The 20,295-nt window shown below is 43.2% G+C and overlaps 1 protein-coding gene across 11 annotated transcripts in view; it reads left to right on the forward strand.

Annotated features, from left to right (window-relative positions):
• The window catches only part of NEK1 (NIMA related kinase 1), a 204,507-nt gene that overhangs the window by 51,929 nt on the left and 132,283 nt on the right, over nucleotides 1–20,295 (forward strand). For all 11 annotated transcript variants that reach the window (XR_014294361.1, XM_082624999.1, XM_082625000.1 and 8 more), the window contains 6 exons: nucleotides 4,029–4,089; nucleotides 6,972–7,123; nucleotides 17,965–18,024; nucleotides 18,263–18,322; nucleotides 18,417–18,464; nucleotides 18,953–19,027. Coding sequence is in view for 10 of the 11 variants with exons in the window: in XM_082624999.1 (XP_082481125.1) it covers nucleotides 4,029–4,089; nucleotides 6,972–7,123; nucleotides 17,965–18,024; nucleotides 18,263–18,322; nucleotides 18,417–18,464; nucleotides 18,953–19,027 (456 nt within the window). In the remaining variant the exon portion in view is untranslated. The remainder of the gene's footprint in view (nucleotides 1–4,028; nucleotides 4,090–6,971; nucleotides 7,124–17,964; nucleotides 18,025–18,262; nucleotides 18,323–18,416; nucleotides 18,465–18,952; nucleotides 19,028–20,295) is intronic.

The following is a 20,295-nucleotide window of genomic DNA, read 5'->3' on the forward strand; positions in this document are numbered from 1 at the left end:
ACATAGCTCTCCCCCTTGCTGTCTGCTTTTGAGCTGTGCATCTCTAGGAGGGAGAACATACCTTCTGTGTTTCCTCTTCACACTTACTGCCGAACTTCTGAACTTCTCATCACCAAATGTGTGGCAGTTTTTACATACCAGGCAGAATTCATTTCAGCCCTGACCCTGTGCACCTGGAGATCACATCAGATCCCACAGGTTAAGGGCTCCGTCCCTCCCACAAGACCACCCCCACTTCAGAAGCCAGTTTAAGTCACAGGTTGCCACCTGTGCTTCTGAGCGACTTATAAATCAGAGGTTCCCATTACCCTTCCTCTGGTTTGATTAATATGCTTGCTGGAGCCGCTCACAGAACTCGGAGAAACATTTACTTACGTTCACCAGTTTATTATAAAGCATAGGGTAAAGGATACAGATGAGCAGCCAGGTGAAGAGGTGCATATGGCGAGGTCCAGAAGGGTCCCGAGTGTAGGAACTGGGGTCCCTCTTTGAATGTTCACCGACTCAGAAGCTCTCTGAACCCTGTCCTTTTGGTTTTTATGGAGGCTTCATTAGTAGGCAGGATCAGTTAAATCACTGGCTCTTGGTGATTGGCTCCAGCCCCTTTCCTCTCCTGGGTGGGGGAAGGGAGTGGCATTGAAAGTTTTAACCCTCTAGTCAGGTGGTTGGTTTCCCTGGCAACCAGCCTCCATCCTTAGGTGCTTTCCAGATATCATCTCATTAACATAAATCCAGGTGGGTTTGAAAGGGGCTTGTTTTGAACAACAACAGACACTTTTGTGCTCTTCCCGATGAGGGGATCACAGGGATTTGAGGGCTGTGTGCCAAGAACTGAGCGAAGACCAAGTATGTGTTCCCTGATGTCGTCGCCTCAGCGCAGAGGTACTCCTCTGTCTCTTGTGTGCCTCTCGTTTGGTTTTCCAGTTTATTTTATTGTGGTAAAATAGACATAACATAAAATTTATTATTGTGACCAGTTTTGAGTATGCAATTCAGTAGTAGTAACTACATTCATAATGCCGTACAGCGATCACCACATCCGTCTACCTCTTTTCACCTTGGAAAACAGACTCTATACCCATTAACCAGGGACTCCGCTTCCCCTCGCCCCAGCCCTGACCCCCGTCTTTCTGTACTCTCTGTCTTCTCTGGTTTCTGACGGTAAGATTATTGAACACTTCTGTGCTTCCCTTTCCCCACCTGTGAACAATGGGATTGGAAATGTACCTACGTCATGAGGCAGTTGTGAGCATCAAAAGTGACACTGCATGTGAAGTGCCTGATGTCTCATACTTAATAAGTAAACTCAGTATACGCAATCTATGTTAAATATTATCAGTATATCACTTTATTATGCTAATATAAATATGTTATCTTTACAATTCATAGGATTGTAATTGTTTTTTCTCTAACAGAAAATGATTGGGAACCACTGATGTGTGGGCATTTATATGTATGTGTAATAGATTATTGACTCATGATTCCTCCTCTAGTACTTGCATATAGGTGCATAATAAATATTTGTTGTGTTGAATTTTAATTTGACAGGATTTATCAAAAATCTATATCAAGTCAATTAGTGTAAGTTATTGATATAAATATGATCACCTGAAAGTGGAATTATTTTACGTAGTTTGTGTGGGCTTTGTTGATTTAAATGATCAACAATGATCATTTATACCCTTGTATAAATCAGATATCTAACAAAATCATAGTTTTATTACTTTTATATGTTTATGAGATGAGAGGGAAGTGTCGTATATCCTCTAGCTTTTAACAGAACATCCGTATGAACAAACAATCTTTAGAAAATAGAGATGTGGATTTACATAGTTACATCCAGGAAAACACATGAGTAAGCAAGAAAGCCAATTAAAATTTGGTGGTTAAAGGCCACTTATATAGGACATAGCTACAATCTCTGAAGTGTGGGTGTCTTACAAGACTCCTTTGTTATAAATAACATTTTCAAGGACAGACTTATGGTGCAGCGTACTATTGTTTTTTGGCAACTGCTGGAGAAGAAAGAATGACTGCATTTAATCTCGCTGAGTTTCTTTCCCCCGCATACCAGCAGTTAGGACATGCAGTCCCAAGGCTGAAGTACTGGAATTCAATTAGCCAGCTACAAAAGAAAATATTCAAGCCTGATATACACAAAGCCTGTAACATCTAAAGACAAAAGGACAGATTATGGCTGTTAACAGAGTGTTTGACACACATGCTTACTAAATACATAGTACCCCGTTGCTGTTTATGCACCACTTAGATTTCACTCTTCACGAAAAACTTTCGTTCTTATGATTTTTCTGCTATATATCACTTGTTCAGTACTTTAATGACAAAGTTTATGATACTTTTTTAAAGGCTTTAACTTTGAAACAATATGAACTTTTACTGCAGCATATGAACTATTATTTTCAGTATCACTATAATATTCTGTACTGTCTTTAAATTTCTTTAGTCCCTGAATTCTCTCAATGCCATCAGCCAGGATCTGTGGGGCATAGTTCTCAGTCCAGCACATCCTGGAGATGTCTTCTTGGATGTGGCTTGATAGATCGTGGACAAGCTCTGGTCCATTAGGAATGTAGGTGCCGTCCTGTAGTGCTTTCTGTGAGGCGGAAGATGTTTTATATCTGCATGTGCAACCTCATAGCCACCAGCTTAAAATGTGGCTAGTGTGGCTGAAGAGCTGAACTTTAAATTTTATTTATTTTAAATTTTAATCCAAATGGCTACATGTTGGTAGTGGCAACTATGTTGGACGCCACAACATAGGAATTCCACAATTTTCTTGGATTCCACGTCCCATCTCTCAGTTCACATGTGCATTCACGCAGGGGAAAAGACAGACTCACACTCAAATTTAGGGCAAGGTGGAGATCATAAAGCATGTCTTCCATGAAAAAGAAAGGAAAAAAACCCACACATGTTCAGAAGAGAAAGTACACTCACACAGTTGGCTCTCAGTTGCCTCTGAAGCAGACTTTTCATGCAGTTATTCTCAAACTTTAGCATACATAAAAATTACCTGGAGGACGCTGCTGAATCCCACCTCTATTTCTATTTCAGTAAATCTGAGATGGAGCCTGAGAATTGGCATATTTTATAAGTTCCTGGGGATGCTGATTCACTGATACTATGAGGCTTTGAGAACTGGTCCTCTAGGGATCCCTGATGGGAAAGGCGACCATCTCAGCTTCTGGCTTTTTGCCTGTTGGAGTTTCTGATCCCTTCCACTGTGGGCAGTCTTCCCTTCACCACCCCTGTGTTCTCTCGAAGAAAAAGAAAATTCACTTGCCTTTCCCTTCTTTGCCCAGTAAGAAAAAAAGCAGGCCTAAATCGACTTAGCAATTATATTGTTGCTAACAGTTTTACATTTAAAGAGGGAAAAAATATAGTGGGTAGGGCGAGAAAGTTACTTGCAGGAAATACTAAGGATTTCTGCTTCTCAAAATAAGTAGTGGAGTGTTGTAGTAATAGTAAAAGGAGATAACTTTTAAGTCATGTAAGAATATTCAAATATTTATCCAGTAATATGTTTACAATTATATATTAAGATCGAAAACTCATTGGAGATGCTGAGAAGATTCAGAGTAAAGTTGAAATAACCGAGAGGTTAATCCAGGGGAGGGATAATGAAGTGATTCTTCAGCAGTTTTGAAGTAGATGAGGGAGACGGATGCACCTCCATACAGAGGTTATTCCAGATGGAGGGCGGTGTTGTTAAATCGCCGAAACGCAGAACAGGCAAGGCAATGTGCAGGGGCCTGGGGGGTGCGTTTTGTTAATTCGAGAAGAGAGCTTGTCCAGAGAAATAATAAAAAGATATTGGGAAGGCTGGGGAGAAGGTAGCGTGAGAGGAATTTGTTGAATGGATAACTTGGATTTTAGTACAGTTTATTTGGCAGCATAATTGTGACTGAAAGAGGGAAAAAATGTGTTCTGATTAATGGCTAGGTGTTTTTTTTTAACTTGGTAATTTAACATTTTTTCTAACGATTTCCCCCATCTTTCAATTTAAGCTTATTGCAGAAGAATTTTGTCTAAAAACATTTTCCAGGTTTGGAGCACAGCCTATACCAGGTAAATGAAATTTAACATGAATCCTTTCCCCTGTTTGCCATAATCAGTATACTAATTATACTAGAGGTATTTGTAGATGTAGTAAGTTGGGGTAATCCAGAGGAAGTGCATCTTTAGATTTTTTATGTTATATGGCAATATCCAACACTTTCTGATGGATTCATAACAAAATTTCCCTTTATTATCTGCCTTATTTAAATGAATTCTATTTTGAAATCTGTCTTATTCAAATGTTCAGCTCATATTCTGAGAACATCGTTAGAAAATGTTATAAAATGCCCTAGTTAACTGCGAATCTTTATGTTAAATAATTTTCTTTGAGAAATACTTAATATTTATGTAAAATAATTTTCTTTGAGAAATATTTAGTATTCTAGAATATTTTAAATGTAAATCAGTGTGAAGTCAGGCACCTTCGTAAAGATAGATTTTCTTTTAAATATGGCCAGCAGCGGTGGAGCATTTGTAGGGCTGTGAGTGTGGTTATATATTATGTTTATGTATGTAAGTGTATCTCTGTGAGAGGGAAATTACATTTTTTCTGCATGGAATGATTTCAGAATGGGTTTCTTAAATCAGTGGAAGTCATTTAAGATTTGAAGATTGTGTTGTTTTTCAAACATAATGCTTTGCATGTTCTACTCCATTTTGAGTATGAACACATTAATAAAAATAAATCCTGTATCGTAAAAGCGAGTCCGTATCAGCTGGACGTGGTGTAACTGTGTGTTCTCAGGGAGGCCAGCTGGGTTAGCTCTTCTTAAACACCCTGGGGCTCATCCTCTGCGCCGGCCGAGACTGGCAGTCCTGGGAGACCAGATCCACTTGGAACCAAGTTCACGAGACAGACCCAGGGCAGGGTCAGCGTGTCCCTCCTGGCGAGGAGTCCCATCTTCCTCCAAAGCCTCCTTGTCACACAGGCAGGAAGGAATCCCCGTGTCAGCATTTCTTCCCAGTGGGCGAGTCTCCTGGGAGGCGGAGCGCAGGAGCCCTGCTCTGCTCTGGTGCGAGGAGCTGGATGGAGGGGGTGTGTGATGGCGAGGCCCTACCCTGTGGGCCCCCTCCCCGTGGGCAGGAAGCTTCCTCCTGCTGGGAGCCTCGCCTCGGCAGCCAGACGAGTAACCCTCCCTCTTCTCTGGGGAGTGTTTGTGCTTTTGTGCCTCTTGCCCCTTTTCTGGGACACACAGTATTTCTTTGGTTATGTTAATACACGTAGCCAGGTTGCAGCGGTGTGACTTTGTATGTCTGTCTTCCGACTGGAGCTTACAGTTGAATTTTCAAAGGGGAAATTTTTTTTCTCACATTTCCTAGTTCCTGTTCTGATACAGTTGGAGTATGTGTTTGGACAAACTTACTGTACCACACTGCGTCTCAGATCTTCCACACACATTAGTTGTGAATCTCTAAACTGCCAATCAAATGGCTTATATCATTTTTATTTTTGTAAGAGTTTACTAAATTATATGAACAGTATGTGTTCATTATAAAAATTAAAAAGAAGAAAAAAAATACCCTAATGTTAACACAGACTGTTACATTTGGTATGTTTTTTTCCATGATAGGAGATGCATAATGATTGAAAATTGGGGTTGTGTTATATAAACAAGGGTTTGTTTCTTTTAATTCACAGTATTACATGTTGATCATTTTCTAATACAATTAAATATTCTTTGAAGAACAGAGTTTAATGGTAGTATTTCCTCGTGAACTCCGAGGTAATTTTTTTCTCCATTCCCCTCTTAAAGAAGAAGCGTGCTTGTTGGTAGAGGTTGGTCACGTGACTCTAGGACACGGTACACCCCTGGGGTGGAGGGCAGGCTGAGGGAGGAGTGGGGCGGAGCCGGGGGAGGGGGTCTTGGAGGAAGGGGCTCCAGGAAGGTTCCGAGCAGAGGAGACTCTTTGACCTCCTCTAGTATCTTTGATGGCCCTGTGGTGTAGACTTTCTTTTTCAGACGAGACTGAATCTTGTCTGAGCTTCAATAAAAGTTTAATACGGAATAATGCAGGGTTTACCCTTGTGTATACATTTTTGTGTTTCTCTGATTACTTCTTTAAAATCACTTCATAAACGTTGTTCTCTTTTTTTTTCTTCTGGCCACACTGCGCGGCTTGTGGGATCTTAGTTCCCCAGCCAGGGACTGAACCCTCACCCCTGGCAGTGAAAGCGTGGAATCCTAACCACTGGACCGCCAGGGAGTTCCCATAAACATTGTTCTTGATATAGATTGCTCTCTGGAAACTTTGACCAGTTTGTATTCCTACCAGCAGTGCATAAACGTACTCATTTCCTGGGACCCTTAGCTATAGAGATTCTTTTAAGTACCTGTTCTTCAATGGGTCTGTAGGTGTAGGGATTACTCAGACTATATATGAAGCAAATATTAAAGTGCTCATAGTGATGGAATTAATGTTTAGCAGTTGCTCTTGAGGTTTATATTCTGATTTCAAAAGTAATTTCTAAGACATTGAATGTTCTTTTTAAAGTTTATTTTTAACAGCTTTATTGAGATATAATCCGCATACCATTCAGTTCGCCCATTTAAAGTCAACAGGTCAGTGTTTTTTAGTATATTCACAGATACTTGCGGTCATCATCCACAGTCAGTTTTAGGGACGTGCTTGTTCTGTGTGAGAAATTTCAACATGTGAGAAATCTCAACAAGTTAGCTTCTTGCTTCTTTCAAAGAGTGGCGTTAGTGTGGAATAGCCCTAATGGAGGCATTGCCGTGCAGTAAGGAGGGAGTGAGACGTTTAATGAAAAGTCTCAGATTCAGTGATCTCAGTGATTGGGAACATGAACAAGGCCATCTTGAAGAATTTTGAAATTAGGGGTTTCCTATTAAGAACTCTGAAAATAATTTTTTTCTATTTTTTTCACATAGCTAAAAGACCAGGTTCAGGACAAAGCTTGGCTTCTGTTGTGTCTGCTCCAAAAATTACAAAGCCTGCTGCTAAATATGGAGTCCCTTTAACGTATAAGAAATATGGAGATAAAAAATTACATGAAAAGAAACCACTCCAAAAACATAAACAGGTATGATGATCATGCTACAAACTGTGTATTAATAACATGCTCAGTTTGACCTTATTTTATTGTAGCTCAATTCAGTTAATCTTGATATTCATAGGATTGTTTTAATTAAGTTACTAAAGAACAATGTTCTCTGCTTCACCAGTCTTCTAAAACTTGGGAGACTTACAGAAGTCATAAAGAAACATTAGTTAAGTAAAGTAGCTGGTGCCGTAAAAAGAAAGTAACATTATAAATGAAATCATTTTTGAATAACCTAAGCAGAGCCATTTGTTTTTGTGCCTAAAATAAGTAAATATCTGTAATAAACATCATAAAAATCTGGGGAAATTTTGAATTTAAGAATTCACGATGAAGGGCTTCCCTGGCGGCGCAGCGGTTGAGAGTCCGCCTGCCGATGCAGGGGACACGGGTTCATGCCCTGGTCCGGGAGGATCCCACATGCCGTGGAGCGGCTGGGCCCGTGAGCCATGGCCGCTGAGCCTGCGCGTCCGGAGCCTGTGCTCCGCAACGGGAGAGGCCACAGCAGTGAGAGGCCCGCGTACCACAAAAAAAAAAAAAAGAATTCACGACGAGATAAATAAAATCATAGAGCTGGAGGAATATGATCATATAGTCTGTCACATTTCAGATGAAAATGAAGGCTTGTAGCATATAGGGGTTGTGTCTAAGAGCACAGAGTATTAGTTGCAGGAATTTGATATCTTTCTTCATGTCGCTAGCTGCGTTCTCCGGTATATGGGACCTGTTGGTTTGCACTCCGTATGCACGTGCAACTACACACACACGCAGTTACAAGGGTGTGTGTAATGCTGTAAGACAGACCTCCTAGTAGGGGTGGTCCGTCTCTTTGGGTAGAAGCTATGATAAAGTAGTTCAACATGATCCCTGTAAAGCAGTCTTCAAATAAGTTATGTAAGTCAGCATCTAGTCAGGAGACAGAAAACATAATAATTTGATAGGGGAAAGTTTAGTGTAAGTAATTATTATCTGTTTTTAGGTAATTGACTTCTAAGGGGTAAAGAGAACTCTAAAGAATACAGGCCTGGCAGACAGATGCAGGAAGCAGGCACTGCTCCTGGTGCAGAGGCAGGGCCCCATAGGAGAGACAGAGGCCACAGTATCACCCCGCCTGCCCTTAAAGCCAAGACTCAGAGCCTGCTGGGTGTGGATGGAGGCGACCCCTGGGTAGTGGAGTTCCCTGAGGTGCCAGGGCCAAGGCTGGCAGATGTGAGACTGTCCATTGTGGAGCTGATCAGACTCCTGGAACCTTCATAGGGTGAACTGTGCTGAGAGGCCCATGGAGGAGCCTGCAGGGCACTGCTGGGCTCTTTGGGCTGGGCTGCCGGCTGGGGCACCGGGTGCGGCGGGCAGCTGGCCTCGAGGCTGCCGCTGAAACTCGCAGAGAGGCTGCCGGGGGTACTCTGCCTGCAGGGGTGGTATCACCGCATATCCTGCACCCACAGGGACAAGAGGAAGAGAAGCCCTTTCCTTGTGCAGCGTCCCTCCCTCCAACATGGTCTGCGGACAAAGCTTACATCCTGCTGCAGGCCTGAGGTTTGCCCTGTCCAGCTCCAGGGTCACGAGCAGGACAGTGAAGGGTGAACTGCGAGCTGAGGGGCATTGTGACAGCTGGCACACCGCGTTTGTGTTTATGTTTTTTGGTACCATGTTTATTCAGGCCTAAATGGAGCAATTCCATCATAGCCTTTAGCCCTCTTTAGTCACCACCAGACACCCAGCGCCCCCGGCGTGCCCTCATTCCATAGCCTCTCAGCTCCCTAAGGCCCTGGTCCTCCCCCGATCCAACCTTGAACCCTGAACCCTTCCACAGAGCCTCGGATAGCACATCATCAGCAAAATCCCCTGTGTTCTAACCTTGTCAAGAGTGTCTTCACCTCTTTTGCTCTAAAACCTGGCTTGCCCTGAACACACTCATGTGTCTCTCTTGGGGACCGTTTTCCCTCTGGTCCCTCAGTCCTGCCGGGCCTAGAGGTGGGACGATGGAGGCGTGTTCCTCGCTTGTCATTGCCAGACTCTGCCCTGCTCCCTAAGCCGCTCCGCCAGGCTTCGTGTCAGCTGCTGCGCCTCCGTGTGAGGGTCACCTTAGACACTTCCCCGCACTGTCATGATTCTTGGTGACTTCATTATCTGAGAAGATGACCCTTGCAGTAGTGCACAGCCTTGTTTTCTTGATGGTTCTCTTTCATCAGTGATCGTGTCTCCTGCCTCACCTTGGAAGTCTCCCCTGTAGTCAATGCCATCACATTTGTCATCAATAATAGCATCTATTTCGTAGTCTCAGTTACAAGTACCCCACTCTCTGACCACTACTTCCTGTGTTTTCAGCTCATTCCCTGAGGACTCTGCCACCAAAACTTCTTAGTTCTGTTTGGATCCATGGATCTTAACTAGTTTTTTCATTGTCCGTCTCTTCATTTTTATTTTCTTTCTCCGGCTTTAGTTTCATGTTCTCTCATTGTAATAGTTTCCAGAACCTCGACTGTCTTGCCCCAGTGGAATGTGGTGGGAAAAACAGGCAGCTGTTCTAACCGGTCTCGCTTTAAATTTAAACCCCCAGCGTCAGGCAAGCACTGTCGCCACCACCTTGTTATGTTTCCACAGTCCAGTTACCCTCCCATTTTCTAAGATGGTTATCTCCTGCTTTCTCCTTGTTCTTCACCTCACCTCAATTTCCTTCCACTTGCTTCTGTTTTCTCAGTGAAATAGGAAGCAAGGTCATTGCCCACACTCAGCAGCCCTCCTGCCAGTCAGTCCTAGGTGTTTGTAAATATCCTGCCTTTCTTCCTGTTCCTTTGCTGATCTGTTTGTGTTTTGATCCAGAGCCGACCCAGCTGTTTGTGGACCATCTGTTGTGAGTATTTCTGCCTCCTAAAGGACTTCACCCTCTCTTCTGTATCATATTTTTCCTCTCTCCTGAATCATTCCTGTTAGCAAACAGACATGTTATATCTTCAGTCTTCTTAAAAAAATCCTCCCTCCCGTGTCTCCCTGGATCCAGCCCTTTCCCTGTATCTCTGCTCGTTTAACGGCAGAACTTCCCCCAGCCTTGTCTGTACGTCTTCACTTCCTTGCTTCCCCTTTCCTCTTGCTTTGTCACAGCTGTTAGGACGCGGCCTGAGGACCATAGGGAGCCCGGTTGGGTACGTCCAGGGGTCAGGTGTCTTCTTCCTCTGCCTCAGTCTTGGACTCACTTGGTTACCTACTCTTTCTTGAACTTCTTCACGTGAGTCCAGATATCACGCTCTGCTGCCTGTCCTCCTCCCCGCCCGCCGGCTCCTCCTGCCGCTGCGCAAGCCCCTCCTGCTGTCGCTGACCCCTGGCGCTCGAGTGCTTCGGGACGCCGGCCGGGGACACCTCCTTCCCGGACCATCCTCGCGCTCTGGCAGCGCCTGTAAACCGACACACCTGCATCTCGAGCCTGGACTCCTTTCCTGAGCTCCAGCCCCGTGCCGTCCTCGCATTTCTAAGCGGGTGTCTGGCGGGCATCCCAGCGTGAGGCTGTGTAAGTCTGAACCGCCGTCCCCGTGTGTCCCCAGGCTCATCGTTCTTGTCTTGCCTCACGCCCCTGAAGTCCGCTGCCTCCCCGTCACCGTCACATCCTGTCCACCGCCCGCAGAACCTGTTCTGTTCGCAGCCTGACTGCTGCTCGCCGCTCTGTCAAACACCGGTCCAGGCCACCTCGCCCTCCCCGGCCTGACCTCACTGCTCTCAGACCGGCGTCCTGCGTCTGTCCGCACACGGCAGCCTCAATGCTGCTCTGATGGTGAAGGGTAATCGTCGCCCTTTCCTGCTCAAGAGGTGCCAGCAGCCATTCCTCCCGCTCGGAGAAGGTGCCCTTGTTACCTCCACAAGTCTCATCTCTGCTCCCTCCTTGCTGGTCTCCATCCAGCAGTGCTCGTGACACCTTGCTGTCCTCGGACATGCCGAGCACTTACCTGCAGAAGAGCACTTGCACTTGCTCCTCTCTCCTCCTGGAGGACTCTCTCTCGCATCGTTTTCTTCCTTCCTTCCTTCCGGGCTGTGCTCGCCACTCTACGGGTAGAACCGCCATCCACCCTTCTGGCCCACCCCCGCAGCTCCGTCTGCGTTTTCCTCTGCTGTTTTTCTTGCATGTGCTTGTTTCCAGCCTCCTCCGTGGAGGTGTGAGTCTGTGAGAGCAGGGGTGGTGGTGTTCGCTGGTACCTGAGCCAGTGGGGCCCCCAGTAAACGCTGACTGCATAAGTGAGTGATGCGTGGATTAGAGAGCACTGACTCAGAGTTTGTCAAGTCACTCAAGTGTTCATTCTTTAAAAGAATGAGTAACACGCAAAAGTTGTTAGTGAAACTCTGTGCAGAAGCCATTTTGTTACCGTTGTTAGCAGATTGGTAGCTATTAGAAAAACAAAACCAAGAGAGAGAAAATGATGATGACCACCTCCTGAGCACACTGGGATGTGTCTGTACTCCATAAGGTCACAGGAGGAAGAAAATAGACTCAATAGCTCTTTAGTTAGGAAGACGAGTAGTCTGCTAAGATTATTATCCATAGTTGTACTGAAGAGACTAAAAATTAATATGATCCCTTTAACTTTCTCTTGTAACCCAAATACATACTTGGGTGGGCTTGTAGAAGGTCATTTGCCTTATCTCTGGGCCAAGTGTTTGCCTGACCAAGTGGAGAGGTCAGAGCGCTTGGTGAGGCTGGGCTGAAGGTGTAGGAGGTTGTCCTCACCCTGGGGTGGGATCATGGCCAAGTGTTTATTCTTTCACGTGTCTGGTCGTGTTCTTAATGTTTCCCTCATTTTCAGTCAGCGTTTACTCAGTACGCAAGAGCAGCACGCTGTGGTGTTTTCAGATTCCAGTTAATGATATCCTGAATGGCAGATATCATCCCATCAAGTAGTTAGAGACAGGTACATGATTCAGGTGATAGTTATAAGAGTTTTGGAGTTCAGGCAAGGTTGTTGCCCTTAAAGTTTTTAGGCATTTGGCATGATTTTCTAGACCAGACCAGTGAGAACTAAATAATAATTAGCACATGAAATAATCATGCAGCTTATTTAAACAATGTTTCACGACAGATTTCTTTGCACGACAGTGTGAATGTACTTAATGCCACAGTATTGTACACTAAAAAATGGTTAAAATGGTAAATTGTTTTTAGTTGAAGTATAGTTGATCTATCATATTGTGTTAGTTTCAGGTGTACAGCATAGTGATTCAGTTTATGGGGGGGGCATTATATTCCATTATAGGTTATTACAAGATATTGGGTAGTGGGATCTTCCCAGGCCAGGGATTGAACCCGTATCCCCTGCATTGGCAGGCAGATTCTTAACCAGTGCACCACCAGGAAAGTCCTGTCTGTCTCTTTTTAACTGCAGAAAATTAAGCTAATACACATTAAGTTTTTATTACTCAGCATATCATAAAAATATCTGCATGTCATAAAAACTTTCTTTGCTCCAGTTCCTATTAATAATCATAGCTGTTTTCTAAAAGGCTTCAGTTAAAACAAAGGAGTGGTTATGAAGCCACCAGGGGGAGCTCCGTGAGTATGTTTCAGTATTTTGGTTCTGACTTTAGCAAAGAAACAAAACAACGCGTTTCTTTTAGTATGGATGTTTTATGTAACCGTATTTTTCTCTTCTGTGTAGAAATAGTGTTCTGAAAATACTTGTGTGATGTCAGAGGAACAGCTTGGCGTTTTTATTTCACAAATATTTGAGTATCTTATATGTGAGGCAATCTGGAGGACCAAAACATGAATATAACTCTTGCTTTCATGTGACTTACCCAAGAGTACGTAGGTGTCTTAGGTAAACATTCTCTTGTTGCACACCATTGTGTAATCTGGTTTAAAGCTGATCATGTATAGTGAGATGCTGTATCACTCATGTTAATATTTTTAAGTTGTTGGGTGTCGTGGTTCACAAATGTGGAGACCAGTGCTAGACCTGCTACCTAAGGGTTCACCTGTGGAACTTGTCAAAATATAGAACGCAGGGCTCTGTGTCCAGAAATTATAATTCAGCAACTCTTGGGGATACGTGTTTTTTGAAAATAGCTTTATCAAGATATAACTCACATACTATACAACCCATCCATTTAAAGTTTGGAATTAAATGGTTTCTGATGAATTTGCAAGAGTTGTGCAGCCATCCCCACAAGCGACTTTAGAACATGCTCATTGCCTCCCCACAAGATCCTTTTCCCATTAGCATTCACTCCCCGTTCTTCCCCAACCCTTAGCCCTGGGCAACCGCTCATCTACTTTTGTCTCTGTATAGATTTGCTTGTTCTGGACGTTCCATGTAACTGGAGTCATACAGTACCTGGTCTTTTGTGACTGGCTTCTTTTGCTTAGTATAGTGTTTCCAAGGTTGTAGCATGTATCAGTACTTCATTCCTGTTTGTTGCCAAGTAATACTCTTTTGTACGGAAGGAATATGTATTTTTACAAAGCTCCTGGGTAGCATTCCCCACTAGTTCAGATTCTATATATATATATAAAACATACTTTGAAATGTTAACTTTGTGATTGTAATGCCATAAAAAAAATTATATACAACTGTTTTTTCCTTGTACTTCAGTAATAGAGCCCCCAGAACGCTCTCTTGACTATTTTAAAAGAGGAGGTTGCTATCTGTTAGTGGTGGCAAAACCATTTAGTGGGTGAAGAGCAGGGACTTTTTTTTTTAAGTAATAGAATGGAAAGTAACAGACTCAGCTACACATAGTAAAAGTATTTTATGGAACTTGGGAGTGTGTGTGTGTGTGTGTGTATCTTAATTGGGCCTGGATGTGAAATATATTTCTTACAGTGGGTTGCTTTTACAAAAAGTTTGAAGGCTACTGTTCTTTAAATATTTCAGTATTATTGTCATCTCATTAACCCTAGTGTCTTTCCTGGGGCGAGGTGGTGAGATACATGGTTCAGCTTAAGTGAAAGCTGAATTGAAATAACTAGCCAGCATTAGGTTAGGAGTTAGGATCTAATAATACAGTGAGGAGGAGATGGGACGGTTCCGGGAACCTACTGCTTGGGTCGTTTTGTCAGGGAGTAAACTTGCCATTTAGTTAGTCATGTGTGAGGTTTTTTTTTTTTGGGGGGGGGCTGCACCGCGCAGCTTTCGAGATGTTAGTTCCCCGACCAGGGATCAAACCCATGCCCCCTGCAGTGGAAGTGCCGAGTCTTAACCACTGGACTGCCAGGGAAGTCCCTGGTATGAGACTTAATACCACTTATCACATTGATGATGTAGCTTTGAGTTTAAAACATACTGTATCAATAAAATGGATTTGGTTTATGATGGTCATTTAATTAAAATGCCAAAACACAGTATAAGAGAATCATTATTCTCATTTTAACAGTTTATCAACAAATTTGATGATGTTACATATTCTAAATATTATCATTTTATTGTGCTCAAATTAAATAATGTATTCATTAAAATAAGTTAGTTGCATTTCCTAAGGAAGAAATTATGTTTAAAGTATGTATCGTGTTGCTTTCTAAAGCAGAAGCTTTAAATATCTTTCTGAATTTTTTTTTTAGTGAAAGGAAACTTTTGGTGCCTTTCTAGTTCTTTTTTATGTGTTGTGAGCTATATAATATCTTAACAGTAATATATTTCTGGAATTAATTATATTAATTTCATATTGATTGTGGGTCATATTTATTTTGTAATATTCTGAATTCTCATTTAGAATTTTAGTGCTCATCCGTTATGGTCATTTTACAAAATTTAGGAAGTTGAAGCAAAAAGTGATATATGAGAGTAATTTCCTGACATTGACTTTTGCCAAAATACAGCTGCTTTTGAAATGGAGTTATTAGTGGAGACACTTTAATGATTTAATCAAATACTGAATTATTTTAATAATAATGTAAATGACCACTGAAATAATTTTTTTTAAAGTAGCATTTGCTTTCCTTTGAGTTGAAACTCAACATAGGTAAATAATTTTGTACAGTGTTTCTTTTTATATTCATTTTTTCCTAGGTAGCTGAAAAATTTTAAATTGGTTCATGATAAACAAGTAGAGTTTCCTGTAAATACTTTTAATCTTTTTTGGTATATAGAATTGTATTTTGAACAGTTTGAAAAACTGATCATACAGTAGGCTTAACATTGCTCACAAAATTGAGTAGCTAGCCCAGGATAAAAAAGGAAAGAAATCCATGGGTCAATTATACTTATGAGCACACATGCAGAAATCCTAAAAGAAGTTTTTCAAAAACTCAAATCATTTATCAAAAGAATGATTTAAGAATTATTAATAGGATACATTTTGGGATGCAAGGGTGGTTTAACAGTAGGAAACTGGTTAATTTCACTTCATTAGTAAGTTGAGAAAATCATACATAAATTATTTCAGTAGATACTGAAAGTTCAGTAGAATTTAACACTTAAAAAAAAACTTCTTTGGTTGTATACATTAAACATGTACAACTTTTTGTATGTCCATCGTACCTCAATAAAATGGTTTTTAAAAACGATCCAGTGACCTCCCTGGTGGCGCAGTGGTTAAGAATCCACCTTCTCAGTGCAGGGGACACAGGTTCCAGCCCTGGTCCAGGAAGATCCCACATGCCGCGGAGCAACTAAGCCCATGCGCCACAACTACTGAGCCTGTGCTCTAGAGCCCGTGCACCACAACTACTGAGCCCACATGCCATAACTACTGAAGCCCGCATGCCTAGAGCCCGTGCTCCACAAGAGGAGAAGCCACCTCAAGGAGAAGCCCGCGCACTGCAACGAAGGGTAGCTCCCACTCGCCGCAACTAAAGAAAGCCCGCACGCAGCAACGAAGACCCAACGCAGCCATAAATAAATAAATAAATACATTTTTAAAATCCAAATTTCTTTCATTCAAGAAATAGAGGGGAGGGCCTCCCTGGTGGCGCAGTGGTTGAGAGTCCGCCTGCCGATGCAGGGGATACGGGTTCGTGCCCCGGTCTGGGAGGATCCCATATGCCGCGGAGCGGCTGGGCCCGTGAGCCATGGCCGCTGGGCCTGCGCATCCGGAGCCTGTGCTCCGCCACGGGAGAGGCCACAACAGTGAGAGGCCCGCATACCGCAAAAAAAAAAAAAAAAAAAAAGAAATAGAGGGGAAAGTTCTTAACATGACACAGTTATGTATACTAGAAACCCATGTCAGGCATCATACATAATACTGAAAAATTGGAAGCATTTACATTAAAGTTAGGAGCAAAACAAAGATGTTTGCAATGATTGCTATTATTTAGTGTTATTCCAGAAGCCTAGCTAATGTAATTTAAAAGAGAAAGAAATAAGAAACATAAATACTGGGAGAGAAGAGAAAACAGACATTTACAGATGATACGATTCCCTATGTAGAAAATCCTGGTGAAGCAGCAGAACCCTACTAATGAATTCAGTAAAGTGGCCTGATAGAAGTTCAGCATGCAAAAATGGATAATCAGAAAAGGAAATGGAGAGACCTAGTGACAGACTCCCTCAAATACTTTATTTTATTTTTATACAGCAGGTTCATATTAGTTATCTATTTTATACATATTAGTGTATATATGTCAATCCCAATCTCCCTATTCTCAAATACTTTAGACCTGCTGAGAAAAGTGCAAGATAACTATGCAAGAAAGGAATCAACATCAATGGAGTATTACTTATCAATGAAGAAAACAAATGCAGATACAAATAATAACATGGACGATTCTGAAAACAATGTTGAGCAACAGAAGTGAGATACAAAGAAATATATATTGTGTAATTCCATTAATACACAACTCAGAACACAGAAAGCTAAACTGTATTGCTTAGGAAGGCATACATAATTGGCAAAGCCATAAAGACAAGCAAGATAGTGATTAGTAAAGTCAGGATGGTGGCTACCTCTCTGGTGGAGGACTTCTGCGTGTTGGCAGTATTCTCTGCCTTGACTTGGGTGGCTATTTCCTTTATTTTTGCTAACCTCTGTGTATGTCCTTTATCTACTTTTTTATAGGTGACTTTATTTTTATTTATTTAAAATATTTATTTTATTTATTTTTGGCTGCATTGGGTCTTCATTGCTGCACGTGGGCTTTCTCTAGTTGTGGTGAGTGGGGGCTACTCTTTGTTGCAGTGTGCAGGCTTCTCATTGCGGTGGCTTCTCTTGTTGCGGAGCACGGGCTCTAGGCGCGTCAGCTTCAGTAGTTGTGGCACGCGGGCTCAATAGCTGTGGCTTGTGGGCTCTAGAGCGCAGGCTCAGTAGTTGTGGTGCACAGACTTAGTTGCTCCGCAGCATGGGGGATTTTCCCGGACCAGGGATCGAACCCACGTCCCCTGCATTGGCTGGCAGATTCTTTTTTTTTTTTTTTTTTTTTTTAAATTAGCACCTTTTTTTTTTTTTTTAAAATAATTTATTTATTTATTTATTTATTCATGGCTGTGTTGGCTCTTCGTTTCTGTGTGGGGGCTTTCTCTAGTTGCGGCAAGTGGGGGCCACTCCTCATCGCGGTGCGCAGGCCTGTCACTATCGCGGCCTCTCGTTGCGGAGCACAGGCTCCAGACGCGCAGGCTCAGTATTTGTGGCTCACGGGGCTAGTTGCTCCGCGGCATGTGGGATCTTCCCAGACCAGGGCTCGAACCCGTGTCCCCTGCATCAGCAGGCAGACTCTCAACCACTGCGCCACCAGGGAAGCCCTGGCAGGCAGATTCTTAACCACTGCACCACCAGGAAAGCCCCAGGGATAATATATTTTGAAAGACAATTATAGCAGTATTGGCTTTACATCTTTTCCTGTTTTAAATTTCCATACATTTGAATTTTTCAAAATCCTTATCTAATTTGTAGTTTTACTTTTTGTCCAGGCCCATCAAAGTCCAGTGAAGAAAGTGAATCCTGGAGAAGAAAGGAGGAAACTGTTTGAGGTATAAAGACATCTGTCTGCTTATTTTAAAGCTTTGTAAAAATAATTATAAAAGAAGAAACAAATCTTATAAAACCTCCAAACCTTTCCTCCTTATTTCTTTCAAACAAATACCTCTAACTTATCTCTGTTTTTTAACCTCCCTGGGCATACATCTACCATTGGTATGCTAGCTTTACTGATGAAACTAGAAGAAGTAGTATTTATTATTGATAAAAAATGTTCTTTTTTTATTTAAGGAACCAGCAAGGAAGAGAAGGTTGGAATTGAATGAAAAAGAAAAGAAACAAAAGGATCAGGTAGTTATTTTGCTCTTACTTTTTTCCCCTGCCAAGTTGGAGAGGATAGTAGTTTCAAGAGTTCTAAAAAGTTTGTCTTTAAAACTTGTTACAGATTAGTTTAATGAAGGCTGAACAGATGAAAAGGCAAGAAAAGGAAAGGGTAAGAGGATGGTCCATTTCCCCGGTGTGCTGCACTGCCTCCTCCACAGGCGCCTTTTTTTTTTTTTTCCTGGCTGCGTTGGGTCCCCATTGCTGCACGCAGGTCCCCTCTAGTTGCGGCGAGTGGGGGCCACGCCTCGCTGCAGTGCACTTGCTTCCCATCGCAGTGGCCTCTCTCGCTGCAGAGCACGGGCTCTAGGCCTGTGGGCTCAGTAGTTGTGGCTCGCGGGCTCTAGAGCGCAGGATCAGTAGCTGTGGCACACGGGCTCAGCTGCTCCGTGGCACGCGGGATCCTCCCGGACCAGGGATCAAACCTGCGTCCTCTGCATTGGCAGGAGGACTCCCAACCACTGTGCCACCAGGGAAGTCCCCCCCCCTTTTTTTTTTAAAGGGAGACACTGATTCCATTTTATTTCTAAATGTATTTCATGTACTTTATACTAAATATTTGAAATGGTGTTTTGTTTCTTTGTTTCTTTTCCCCAAAAGTTGGAGAAAATAAATAGGGCCAGGGAACAAGGATGGAGAAACGTGCTGAGCGCTGGTGGAAGCGGTGAAATGAAGGTAGGCCTTTGGCGCCAGTGCACTTACACTACTGCTTTTTCTCCAGTTTCCTCCTGCTCTTGAAACGGTATACAGCTGGCTTTTTGGGGGGATACACTTACTTTTCACTAGAGCTCTTCAGCGTCTGTTATGACTCCTTAGTTTCCCTGCACATATTTGGTATGTAATTTGTACTGATAACTAATATGGGACACTGTTGAAATTGCATAAAAAGTTTGCTGTGAAGGCTGTGATACACCATTCCTGCCTGAGGCATCTTTTTTTTTTTTTTTTTTTTGCGGTACACGGGCCTCTCACTATTGTGGCCTCTCCCATTGCGGAGCACAGGCTCCCGACGCACAGGCTCAGCAGCCATGGCTCACGGGCCCAGCCGCTCCGCGGCACGTGGGATCCTCCCAGACCGGGGCACGAACCCGTGCCCCCTGCATCGGCAGGCGGACTCTCAACCACTGCGCCACCAGGGAAGCCCTGAGGCATCTTTTTAAAATCAAACACAGTTTGTCTCCACTCTGCCTGAAGTCCTCCTGTAGCTTCACGCAGGCCTGAACGTTCCGTTTTCAGAAGAGCCGTAGTGAGCGGGGCCCTGCCAGGCTCTCCGCACTCATCCCGGTCCCGCCCCGCAGTGCCGTGCGCTCTCGTCATGCTGAGCTGAGGACCGTACTGCAGCTTCCCCGTTGTGTGGGGCCTGCTGGAGCTACGTCCTGACACCTGTGTTTCTCTTTACCTGAAGGCACCCTCCGTCCCTCCTCACTCTCACTCCTACCTCCAGCCATTTCCCTAGGTAACCAGTGACCTAACCAGCCATTTACCTAGGTAGGTTAATTCAGACATTTCCTTTGGGCAGGTCCACACTGTACAACCTTGGGCAAGTTACTTAACTTTTCTGAGCCTTAATTTCTTCATTTAAAAGAAGAAAGGAAGAAAGAAAGAAAGAAAAGGAAGGAAGGAAAGAAAGAAAACAAAGAAAGAAAGAAAAAAATATTTCAAGAGCAGTGCCTGAGCTTGGCCTGCAAGGACTCACTTGTTAAGCTCCTTTTCCTTGCCTTGCTCTGCCAGTCTGCATCTTGTGTTTCTTCTTTTGCTCTCATAACATCCTTTACATGCCGAATTCTAAGGTGGCCCCCAAATTCCTGACTCCAGGGGTCAGGCCTGATGTTATCCCTCCACTGAAGCATGGGGGAACCTGTGAACAGGGTGTGTCGCAGCCCCTTGGTTAAGCTGTGTTGTATGGCCCTGCTGATGGGGTAGCCACTCCTGTGGTCACGTCA

Source organism: Mesoplodon mirus, assembly GCF_964341445.2.
Source record: "Mesoplodon mirus genome assembly, chromosome: 1".
In the NCBI taxonomy this organism is placed as follows: Eukaryota; Metazoa; Chordata; class Mammalia; order Artiodactyla; family Ziphiidae; genus Mesoplodon; species Mesoplodon mirus.